This window comes from Schistocerca piceifrons, chromosome 8 (genome assembly GCF_021461385.2).
Source record: "Schistocerca piceifrons isolate TAMUIC-IGC-003096 chromosome 8, iqSchPice1.1, whole genome shotgun sequence".
NCBI lineage: Eukaryota > Metazoa > Arthropoda > Insecta > Orthoptera > Acrididae > Schistocerca > Schistocerca piceifrons.
The window spans coordinates 96730446-96742700 of record NC_060145.1 but is presented as its reverse complement, the minus strand read 5'-3'; the positions used below and the strand labels follow the sequence as shown (position 1 = coordinate 96742700).

At 46.0% G+C, this 12255-nt stretch overlaps 1 protein-coding gene across 1 annotated transcript in view; it reads left to right on the top strand.

The window, feature by feature from the left end:
• LOC124712098 (jmjC domain-containing histone demethylation protein 1-like) overlaps positions 1-12255 on the top strand; it is a 50171-nt gene that overhangs the window by 22211 nt on the left and 15705 nt on the right. The window contains exon 3 of the mRNA XM_047242396.1: positions 5448-5768. Within this exon, the coding sequence (XP_047098352.1) occupies positions 5448-5768 (321 nt within the window). The remainder of the gene's footprint in view (positions 1-5447; positions 5769-12255) is intronic.

Here is a 12255-nt window from a genome sequence, read left to right as displayed (position 1 = left end):
CCACGATTTTCTCAGTTGTGACTGTCAGGTCGAATACCTCACGGCTGTTATCATCAATGCTGCCGAACGTTCCATTCCTCGTACTACCTCTTCTTCACGTCACGTTTCCGTCCCCTGGTGGAATGAGGCTTGTAGAGACGCTATCTGTGCTCGACGACGTGCTTTACGCACCTTTCGCCGCCTATACCCAAACCCGGGAAGGATAGACACCTTCCTTCTAGTTACCGCTCTATTTCTCTTACAAGCTGCGTCTGTAAGGTAATGGAGCACATGGTTCATGCTCAGTTAGTTTGGATTCTTGAATCTCGACGGCTACTTACCAATGTCCAATGCGGCTTTTATCACCGCCGCTCCGCTGTTGACCACCTTGTGACCTTGTCGACATTCATCATGAACAACTTTTTGCGAAGGCGCCGAGCGGTAGCAGTGTTCTTCGATTTGCACTATGCACAGGTGGGGCCTACGCGGTCGCCTGCCCCTTTTTATTGATTCCTTTTTAACGGATCGAAAGTTTAGGGTACGTGTGGGTTCCGTATTGTCCGACGTCTTCCTCCAGGAGAACGGAGTGCCTCAGGGCTCTGTCTTGAGTGTAGCCCTTTTTGCCATCGCGGTCAATCCAATTATGGATTGCATTCCACCTAATGTCTCAGGCTCTCTCTTTGTCGATGACTTTGCGATCTACTGCAGTGCCCAGAGAACATGCCTACTGGAGCGCTGCCTTCAGCGTTGTCTAGACAGCCTATACTCACGGAGCGTGGCAAATGGCTTCCGGTTCTCTGAAGAGAAGACGGTTTGTATCAACTTTTGGCGATATAAAGCGTTCCTTCCGCCATCCTTACATCTCGGTCCCGTTGTTCTCCCATTCGTGGAAACAACTAAGTTTCTAGGGCTCACGTTGGACAGGAAACTTTGTTGGTCTCCGCATGTCTCTTATTTGGCGACCCGTTGTACACGTTCCCTTAATGTCCTCAGAGTTCTTAGTGGTTCATCTTGGGGAGCGGATCGCACTGTCCTGCTTCGCTTGTATCGGTCAATAGTCCGATCGAAGCTGGATTATGGGAGCTTCGTCTACTCGTCTGCTCGGCCATCCCTCTTATGCCGTCTCAACTCCATCCACGATCGGGGGTTACATCTTGCGACCGGAGCCTTCTACACTAGTCCTGTCGAGAGTCTTTATGCTGAAGCTGCCGAATTACCATTGACCTACCGGCGCGACGTACTGCTGTGTCGGTATGCCTGCCGGCTGTTGTCTATGCCCGACCACCCCTCTTACCAGTCCTTCTTCGCAGATTCTCTCGACCGTCAGTACGGGTTGTATGTGTCTGCGCTGCTGCCCCCCAGAGTCCGCTTCCGTTGCCTGCTTCGACAATTGGATTTTGCCCTCCCTACCACCTTCAGAGAGGGTGAGAGCCCGACACCACCTTGGCTCCAGGCTCCGGTTCATATTTTTCTGGATCTCAGCTCACTCCCGAAGGAGGGTACTCCGGCTGCAGTGTATTGCTCACGGTTTGTCGAACTTCGTGCTCGACTTGCCGGTCACACCTTTATTTTCACAGATGGCTCCAAAACACGATGGTGTTGGCTGTGCCTTTGTCGTCGGGGCCGCCACCTTTACATACCGGCTCCTCGACCAATGTTCCAGCTTTATGGCCGAGCTTTTTGCTCTCCATCAGGCCGTTCAGTATGCCTGCCGCCACCGCCATTCATCGTATGTACTCTGCTCTGACTCACTCAGTGCTCTTCAGAGCCTTGGAGCTCCCTATCCGGTCCATCCCTTGGTTCAACGGATACAGCAGTCCCTCCATTCTTTCACTGATAATGGTTCCCCTGTCAGCTTTCTGTGGGTTCCTGGACATGTAGGAGTGCCTGGGAATGAGGCTGCAGATGCTGCAGCCAAGGCTACAGTCCTCCTGCCTCGGCCAGCCTCCCATTGTGTCACGTCATCTGACGTTCGTGGGGATATTTGTAAGAGGCTTGTGTCGTTGTGGTGGGATGCTTGGTCATCCCTCCAAGGAAACAAGCTCCGGGCAGTAAAACCGCTCCCAACTGCTTGGACAACCTCCTCCTGACCATCTCGGCGAGAAGAGGTCCTTCTGACCAGGTTGCGGATTGGGCATTGCCGGTTTAGCCACCGCTACCTGCTCTCCGGTGACCCAGCCCCGCAGTGCCCTTGTGGTCAGGCATTAACAGTGCGCCATGTTTTATTGTCGTGTCCCCGCTTTAGTCAATCTCGTGTTGCCCTGTCCCTGCCATCTACTTTACCGGATATTTTAGCTGATGACGCTTGAGCAGCTGCTCATGTTCTGCATTTTATAACTTTGACTGGCTTGTCCGAAGACATCTAACTTTTTTACTTATTTTATCTGCATCTTTGTCGAGCCTTTCTGGTGTCCCCCCCCCCCCCCCCCTCCCCTTGAGTTTTACTAGATTCCATGTGCTCTAACAACTGTGACTGGGCACTAATGACATCAGTAGTTGAGCGCCCTTAAACCCCACCAAAAAAAAAAAAAAAAAAAAAAAAAGTTTAAAAGGGAGGACAGTTTCCGAGCATTGCTGATGAAGTAAATAAAAATTTAGTTTCTACAGAGAATCGTATAACTTTCTTGGCAAATGTGCCTTTCCGAGATTGATGTCTGAAATACTCCTCTGTGATACAGGCAAGGTGAGATTGAGTCAATAATTAAATCACTGAAGACTAAGGACTCTCATGGATGTGATGCAGTGCCTAGCAGAATATTTAAGTACTTTGCTGCACCTGTTAGCCCTGTATTGAGCTATATTTGTAATTTTTCCAATAGGAATGGTCAGTTTCCAGAATGGTTGAAGTACTCACAAGGGAACCTCCCCATTGCACCCCTTCAGATTTAGTTATAAGTTGGCACAGTGGATAGGCCTTGAAAAACTGAACACAGATCAATCGAGAAAACAGGAAGAAGTTGTGTGGAACAATGAAAAACATAAGCAAAATATACAAACTGAGTAGTCCGTGTGAAAGATAGGCAACAACAAGGATAATGTGAGCTCAGCAGCGCTGTGGTCCCGTGGTTAGCGTGAGCAGCTGCGGAACTGGAGATCCTTGGTTCAAGTCTTCCCTCGAGTGAAAAGTTTAATTTTTTTATTTTCAGATAATTATTATCTGTCCGTCCGTCCGTCCGTCCGTCCGATGCAATCACTTTTTTGGGAGTGGTTATCACATCCACAAGGAAACCTAAATCGGGCAAGGTAGAAGAACCTTTTTACCCATTCGCCAAGTGTACAAATTGGGTGGGTCGACAGCATATTTCTGTCATGTGACGCACATGCCGTCACCAGTGTCGTATAGAATATATCAGATGTGTTTTCCTGTGGAGGAATTGGTTGACCTATGACCTTGCGATCAAATGTTTTCGGTTCCCATTGGAGAGGCATGTCCTTTCGTCTACTAATCGCACGGTTTTGCGGTGCGGTCGCAAAACACAGACACTAAACTTATTACAGTGAACAGAGGCGTCAATGAACGAACGGACAGATCATAACTTTGTGAAAATAAAGAAAGAAAACTTTTCACTCGAGGGAAGACTTGAACCAAAGATCTCTCGTTCCGCAGCTGCTCACGCTAACCGCGGGACCACGGCGCCCCCGAGCTCACACTCTCCTTGATGTTGCCTATCTTGCGCATGGACTACTCAGTCTGTATATTTTGCTTATTTTTTTCATAGTTCCACACAACTTCTTCCTGTTTTCTCAATTGATGTGTGTTCAGTTTTTCAAGGCCTATCCACTGTGCCAACTTATAACTAAATTTGAGATGGGTGTGATGGGGAGGTTACCTTGTCAGTAGTAAAGCCACTTTATAAAAAGGGAGAAAGGGATAATGTAGACAATTTTAGACCTATTTCTATGCCATCAGTGTTTGCTAAAGTTATTGAAAAGACTGTGTATGTAAGGATAGTTTGTCATTTTATCACAGGATTTGCTATCAAATTTACAGTTCAGCTTTAGAAGTCATTTAACAATTGAAAATATTATATTCTCTTTTTTCTGCGAGGTACTGGATGAGTTATACAAAAGGTTTCGAGTGCTAGGCATATTTTTGATTTAACTAAGGCATTTGATTGTGTTGATCACAAAATATTGCTCCAGAAGTTGGACCCTTACGGAATATGGGGAGTAGCTCACAGTTGGTTCACCTCTTACTTCAGCAACAGACAGCAAAAGGTCATTAATAACAATGTTGAGAATGGCTGTGATGTGGGATCTGAGTGGGGTACAGTCAAGTGGGGGGTGCCCCAAGGATCAGTCTTGGGGCCACTGCTGTTCCTTATTTATAGAAATGATATGCCCTCTAGTATTATGGGTAACTCTAAAGTATTTCTGTTTGCTAATGACACTAGCTTGGTAGTAAGGGGTGTTGTGTGCAACATTGGCTCGGTTTCAAATAGTGCAGTTCATGACCTAATTCAAGGCTTGTAGAAAATAAAGTAACACTAAATCACAGTAATGACTCAGTTTTTACAGTTTCTAACAAACAATTCAACAAAACCTGACATTTTAACTTCACAGAATGGGCATATGGTTAGTGAAACTGAAGAGTTAAAATTTGTAGGTGTTCAGATAGATAGTACACTGTCATGGAAAGCCCACGATCAGGATCTTGTTCAGACTTAATGCTGTCATTTTTACTATTCGAACAGTATCTGAAGTGAGTGATCGTTCAACATGAAAATTAGTCTACTTTGCTTATTTTCATTTGCTTATGTCATATGGTATTACATTTTGGGGTAACTCTTCCCATTCTAAAAGGATATTTTTGGCTCAGAAACGGGTGGTTCGGGCAATAAGTGGTGTAAGTTCACGAACCTCTTGTCGAACCCCGTTGGCTAGTCTGGGTCTTGTGACATTGGCCTCTTGATATATATATTCCTTACTGTCATTTATTGTTACCAATATTAGCTTATTCCCAAGAATAAACAGTTTTCACTCAATTAATACTCAGCAGAAATCAAACCTGCGTTTGGATTGGATTTCCTTAACTCTTGTGCAGAAAGGTGTGCAGTATACTGATGCATCAATTTTCACTAAGCTACCACTCAAATTCAAAAATCTTGCCAGTAATCCACATGCTTTCAAATCGAAACTGAAGAGTTTCCTCATGGGTCACTCCTTCTATTCTGTCGAGGAGTTCCTTGAAAAATTAAGCTGATTCTTTTTGTATTGTTGATTGTGTTTACTTAAACTTATGGGCTGACTTTTTTTTTGGGTTCATGAACATTTTATTTTTATCTGTTATTACTGTAAGTAAGTAAGTAAGTAATTTGCATCACAATCAAACACAATACATCACTTTCCTTTATCTACATATGTTGATTGCTGAGGTTGGCTGTGGATTTTGCAATGCAGTTATCTTTCAATAATGTTGAAAGATAACAGTGCTCAAGCACACACTATAGATTTTTCTTCGTGTTCAGGTTTCTGTCATTGGCAGATCTCGGCCACTGTGCTTTGGTATGTAAAGCGTGGTCCAGAGCATCCATTGACCCTCAGATCTGGAGGCGTATTGACTTGCCAAGGCGGCGTCCCTCAGCCTCACTTCTAGCAGGCATCGTACGCCGGCAACCTGGGGCCTTGCTCCTCAACTGGATGAGACCACCGCTGACAAAGCAGCAGCTTGCCTGGCTCATCGTGAGGCTCCCACAGTTACGAGAACTGTCACTGCAAGGGTTCTCCTGGACCGGTATCTCAGCCCTCAGGTCATGCACTTGTCCTCCCCTCTCTGTGCTTGATCTCAGGTAAGTCTAAAAGTTTCTTCTCAAACTTTAGGCTATTCTAGAAAACAATTCTTTGATACCAGTAGATATTGTAGTCAATTTTTAATTTTTATTATTAAAGATTGTTTGTTTCTCACAAAACAATGCTTTCAGCAACTTGCTGTACAGGGCAGTCTCAAATTAAATACAGGTACATCTACATCAGTATTCTGCAAGCCACTGTAAGGTGCATGGTGGAGGGTAGGTACCCTGTACCACTACTTTGCATTTCCTGTCCTGTTCCACTTGCAAATAGATCAGGGAAAAGACTGTCTGTGTACCTTGGTATTAGCCCTACTTTCTCGTATCTTATCTTCGTCATCCTTACGCGCAATGTATGTTGGCGGGAGCAGAATCGTTTGGCACTCATCTTCAAATGCTGTTTCTCTAAATTTTCTCAATAGTATTTCCTGAAAAGAGCACTACTTTTCCTCCAGTGCTTCCCATTTGAGTTCCCAAAGCATCTCCGTAACACTTAAGTTTTGTTTGAATCTACTGGTAAAAAATCTAGCAGCCCTCCTCTAAATTGCTTAGATGTCTTCCTTCAATACGACCTGGTATGGATGCCAAACACCTGAGCAGTACTCAAGAATAGGTCACTCCAGTGTCCTATATACAATCTCCTTTACAGGTAAACCACTCTTTTCTAAAATTCTCTCAATAAACCGAAGTCAACCATTTGCCTTCCCTAGCACACTTTTCCATGTTCATTCCACCTCATATCCCTTTACAATGTTACAGCCAGATATTTAAACGACTTGACTGTGTCAAGCTGGACACTAGTTAATACTGTATCAGAACATTACAGGTTTATTCTTCCTACCTGTCTGCATTAACTTACACCCTCTCCCCCTCCTCTACCCCCCCCCCCCCCCCCCCACCCCTGGGGCTTGCCACTCTTTGGCAGGTTTATGCTTGGCTACCATGGGACCCCAGCCTCTGCAGCATTTTTCCCTTCCATGCTGTGTGTCTATCCTCTTGCTGTTTTTTTTCCCCTCCCTTGGGTAACATATCTGGACTGTTTTTGGAAATGTATTCTGCATTTTTGGCAGTCAATATCAGAGTACTCTCCACTGTTGTTGTTGTTGTTGTGTTCCCCCCCCCCCCCCCCCCCCTCTTCCTCCACATCGGTGTTTGAAGTTCCTCTTTCTTCTTCCTCCCGTGCACTTCTGAAGGCCGGTCCATGCATCTGACACGTAACAGGTGACTGGGTAATATGAAATTCCCAGCCCCAGGTCGACAGGTAGGGTTCGCACATACTTCCTGGTACAGGCCAGGCCCGGGGAGTGGTGATTACCTGAGCTCCTACCTTCCCAAATTGCTGACTGGTCCCTGTCAGGTGTTCAGGAGGCGTGACATGATGTGTAAAGAATCATCTAAGGCAGGAGTGCCCCTTCTGAAGGGGGCCCCCAGTTGGAAGGAGTGCACCATTGGAGATGCTGGCAATCATGGGGATTTTCTCACAATGAGCCACTCATCTTCAGTCAATGACTGAGACATAAACAGAATGAGGCTAGCAATCCAAAAACCCTCCCAGCTGCACCACGGTTCCTTGTGGTTTCACATGCTGAAGATGGTCAGTCCTTTTCTACGGTGAATCTGCTTATTATCCAGAAAGGTGTTGATGCAATTGCTGACCCTGTGAAATCCAGCTCTTATTTATGCAATGGCACTTTACTTTTAGAGACTATTTCTGATTCTCAAGCACATCTACTTGCAGCTTCACTCCTCTGTGGCTATCCTGCTCATGTTGAGGCCCATCGAATGCTGAATTCTTCCCATCGTGTTATTTACACTAGCCTGTTAGATGGTCTGACTGAGGCAGGAATCCAAACATACCTCTCTGATCAGGGTGTTATTGCAGTCCACCAGGTAATGAAGAAATTAGATGGCTCCTTAGTGCCCACATGCACTCTTTCTCACATTTCATAGTGGTTCCTTCCATCAAAGGTCAAAGCAGGTTATGAAGCTATTACAGTCAGACTGTATATTCCGAACCTGATGCGCTGCTACCAGTGCCATCATTACAACCACAATAGTGCCCTGTAGACACTCCGCCAAATGTGTAACCTGTGGTAGGGATGCTCACAAGGGCAATTGTCTGCTTCCTTCTCCCCACTGCATTGACTGCAATGGCGACCGTGCTGCCTCCTCCCATGATTGTTCCATGTATCTTGATGAGCGGGCTGTCCAGGCATCCTCAAATTTAGCAGTGCGGTTGTGAAATCACCCAGTGTCATGGTAGCATCCCAGTCTCCTCCTCCAGCTGTGCAACATGCCACCAAATTTTCGCCTCACAGGGAAAAGCGACCAGCTACATAACTGGCATGCCAGAAAAGACGGAAGGAATACTCCTGTGAAGCCTTTCTACATCCTTCCAGCCAACCAACATCAGAATCTTCCTCTGCCAGCCGGAAAGGCTCCAAGAAGTCAAACAAAGGCAAAGGGCCTTCTCCTTTACTGACTCGAAGATCCTCTTTGAGGGTGTCACCACGTGATATCCTCGCCCGGCCAATCTCCATGTCACCAGTCTGTACCACCAACTGTTTCTCTGCCCTGGACTCCACAGGCTGACAGAGGACCAATGCCATGCCACTTCTGTAGACCTCATGGAGCAGGATCCTCCTGCCTCTGTGCCCTGTAGCAGCAAGTCTTCGAAGGCTGGTACTCAACAGCTGCCAAGGTGAGATTCCTTCATTTTTTCGTCATGACTCTCCTCCAATGGAACAATCCCACAGAGGTTTTACAGCAGCTCTTAGAACCGCAGTGTCACTTGTTCTCTGCCTTCAGTAAATAAAATTGCATCCTCACAACCACTATGAGCTTTTGCATTTCTTCCCAGTTCGTTTTGACCTTCCTCCCCAGAAGTTGGTGTTCTACCTCATGAGGGAGTCCTGGTGCTCATACGGGTTGATGTTCATAGTAAACACGTGTCCCTGACTACTTGCCAGTTCACCTTTTCGTTCCTCACTTGACCTTTTTCCCTTTGTACCAGTTACATCCCTCCATCATTCATTGTCACCAGGGCAGACTTCATCCAGCTTATTGGGCAGCTACGTCACCCCTTTCTGGTGCTTGGTGACTTTAATGCATACCATTCCCTTTGGGATTCTCCCAGAACCTGTCAGAGAGGTGCCCTCTTGGCTGACCTTCTCAGTCAACTTAACCTCTTCTGCCTTAACACAGGAGCACCCACATTCCTTTCAGACTTCACGCACACCTATTGCCATTTGGCCTTATCCTTCTGCACTGCCCAGTTTGCCTCTCATCTCAAGTGGTCCATTCTCTCTGACACATACTCAAGCAACCATTTACCATGTACTATCTGTTTGTTGACTCCTACCGCACCTACAAGCACACCCAAATGGTGGCTTATTAAGGCCGACTGGAGGCTTTACCCCTTCATGATGACCTTTGATGAACAACATTTCCCCAGTTGTGATTACCAGGTAGAATATCTTAAAAGTGTTATCCTTACCTCTGAAGAACGTTCCATTTGTTGCACTTCCTCTTTACCACGCCATGTCCCAGTCCCATGCCATTCACATGCAGAGACGTGCTCTCTGTGTTTTTAACTGTCATCCTGTGATGTCAAACTGCATTCAATATAAACAGTTGCATGCTCAGTGTCGTCGCATTATTCAGGATAGCAAAAAAGCTAGCTGGATTTCATTCTATAGTTCTTTAACAGTTCCAGCCCCTCATCTGTCATGTGGGCCAACCTCTGATGGCTCTCTGGGACCAAGATCCATTCCCCAATTTCCAGCCTGACAGTAGCAGACGATGTCATCGTGCACCCTATTGCTATCTCCAACACCTTGGGCTGCCATTTTGTGGAGATTTCAAGCTCCTCCCACTATCACCCTGCCTTCCTCTATTGTAAATGATACCCTTCTCTTCTCAGAATTGTGATTGCTACAATACCACCTTTTCTACAAGGGAGCTAGATCACGCTCTCACTTCATCCTGATTCTCCACCCCAGGGCCAGACGATATTCATATTCAGATGTTGCAGCACCTTTCTCTTGTGGGCAAGCACTTTCTCCCTCATATGTAAAACCGCAACTGGGCAGAGGGCACGTTTCCCAGATGCTGGCATGAAGCCACTGTCATATCCATACCTGAACTCGGTAAGGACAAACACCTTCCTTCTAGCTACCACCCCATTTCTCTCACCAGCTGTGTTTGCAAGGTGATGGAACATATGATTCATGCCTGGCTGGTCTGAGGCTCGAATCTCGCAATTTTGAGTGTGCCATTCTGCAGTTGACCATCTTTTCACTATTCATCCATGTCACGAATGGTTTTCTATGGAAGTCACAGACTGTGGCTGTGTTTTTCAACTTGGAGAAAGTCTACACCACCTGCTGGAGGAGTGGTATCCTCCGTACTCTATACATGGGGCTTCCGTGGACACCTACTGTGTTTTCTTCAAGAACTTTTAAAAGGCAGAATTTTCGAGGTTCATGTGGGTTCTGCCATTGACACCTTTCACCAGGAAAATGGTGTGCCTCAGGGTTCCGTTCTGAGCACCTTCCTCCTTGCTATCGCCATTAACCCTATCATGGTGTGTCTCAAGCCGGACATCTCTGGCTCCCTTTTCTTTGATGATTTTGCCCTCTATTGCAGTTCTCCAGACTTCTCATTGAGCGGCATCTTCAGTGATGTCTCCATCATCTTTACTCATAGAGCATTGACAATGGCTTCTGTTTTTCCACTGACAAAACTGTTTATATGATTTTCTGGCGGCACAATTGATTTCTTACACCATCTTTACATCATGGGCCGATTGCTCTTCTGTTCATTGAAACTATGAAATTGCTGGGGCTCGTGCTCAATAGGAAAATTTCTTGGTCTTCCCATTTGTTTTACCTGGCAGCTGCTGTACGTGGTCCCTCAGTGTTTTACATCTCCTCAGTGGCACTTTGTGGGGAGCAGATGAACCACCCTCCTCCATTTGTACCAATCCCCTGTCTGTTTGAAACCCGATGTGCATCTACACATCTGTCCGTCTTATGCTGTCTCGATACTATCAACCATTGTGGCATCGGTTTGGCCACTGGCACCTTTTACACTAGCCTGGTTGAGAGTCTGCATGCACAAGCTGCTGAACTACCGTTGTCCTACCACCCTGACTTTCTACTCAGGAGATATGTATGTTGTTTGTCTGCCATGTTTGGCCACCCATCCTATGCCTCCTAAGATGATTCCTTTGATTGCCAGTATGGGGTGCATCCATCTTCTCTGTTAACTCCTGTAGTTTGCTTTCGGCTCTTGCTCCGGCACCTTAACTTCATGCTACCTGAACCTTTGCTGGTGGGGTGTTCGTCCTGGCCTTAATTCGCTTCCTAAGAACACTACTTTAACCTCACTCTGTTGCCTTCAGTTTCACAACCTTCGCACACAACTTCTTGAAAGTACCTTTGTGTACACTGATGGCTCTTGGACTGACCATGGTATCGGGTATGCCTTCGTTGGTGCAGATGTTTTTCGGTTTTGGGTCCCAGAACACTGCTCAGTATTTACAGCAGAGCTCTTCACCCTGTATCAGGCCATACAGTACATCTGGTGATGCAGGCTTTTCAATTGCTTCATCTGCTTACACACTCTGTGCCCTTCAAAATCTCTGTGTGCTGTACACTGTCTATCCATTAGTGCAACAGGTCCAGGAAAGCTGTCACTTGCTCCCTCTTGATGGAGCCACTGTGATGTTTGGGTGTTCCTGGTCATGCCAGTCTGACAGGAAGCAAGGCCACTGACACTGCTGCCATGGCTGCAGTCATTGTACTTCAGCCCGCTAGTGCTTCCATTCCCTCGGATGGTATGTGTTGCAGTCTGTCAGTAGGTGGCATCACTTTAGCATCACCACTGGTCCTCCCATCAAGAGAACAAGCTCTGGGTAACTAAGCCTATCTCACCAGCTTGACAGACCACCTCTCGGCCCTCTCACTGTGAGATCATTTTAGCTAGGTTGCGTATTGGGCACTGTCTTTTTAGCCAATGCCATTTGTTAAGTGATGCTCCCCCACCACTTTGTACTCATTGTGCTCAACCTTTGACGGTCTACCATTTCCTGATGGAATGCCCATTTTTTAACAGCTTACATTCTCGTTTGTGTTTGCTGTCTGGGTTATCAGTCGTTTTATCAAACAGTGTGCATGCTGTCAACTGTGTTTTACTTTTCGTCTGTTGTAGCAATATGGTGAAGGCCATTTAATTTTTAGTTCATGACCTCCATTTCTCTATGGCATATTTTATAGACCTTTTTTCGTGTCTCTGTTTTTTAGCTGTCTTCTCTTCCACTGATTGGGAATAATGTGTAGTCGTTTTTAACTTCTGTTTGTCTTCATGTTCTACAGTAAAGGTGCATATGACCCTAGGTTTTTCACCCTAAAGCAAAACAAACATCCTGTCTGCAAAATCATTTATGTATATGGAAAATAGCAATGGTCCTATTGCACTTCCCTGG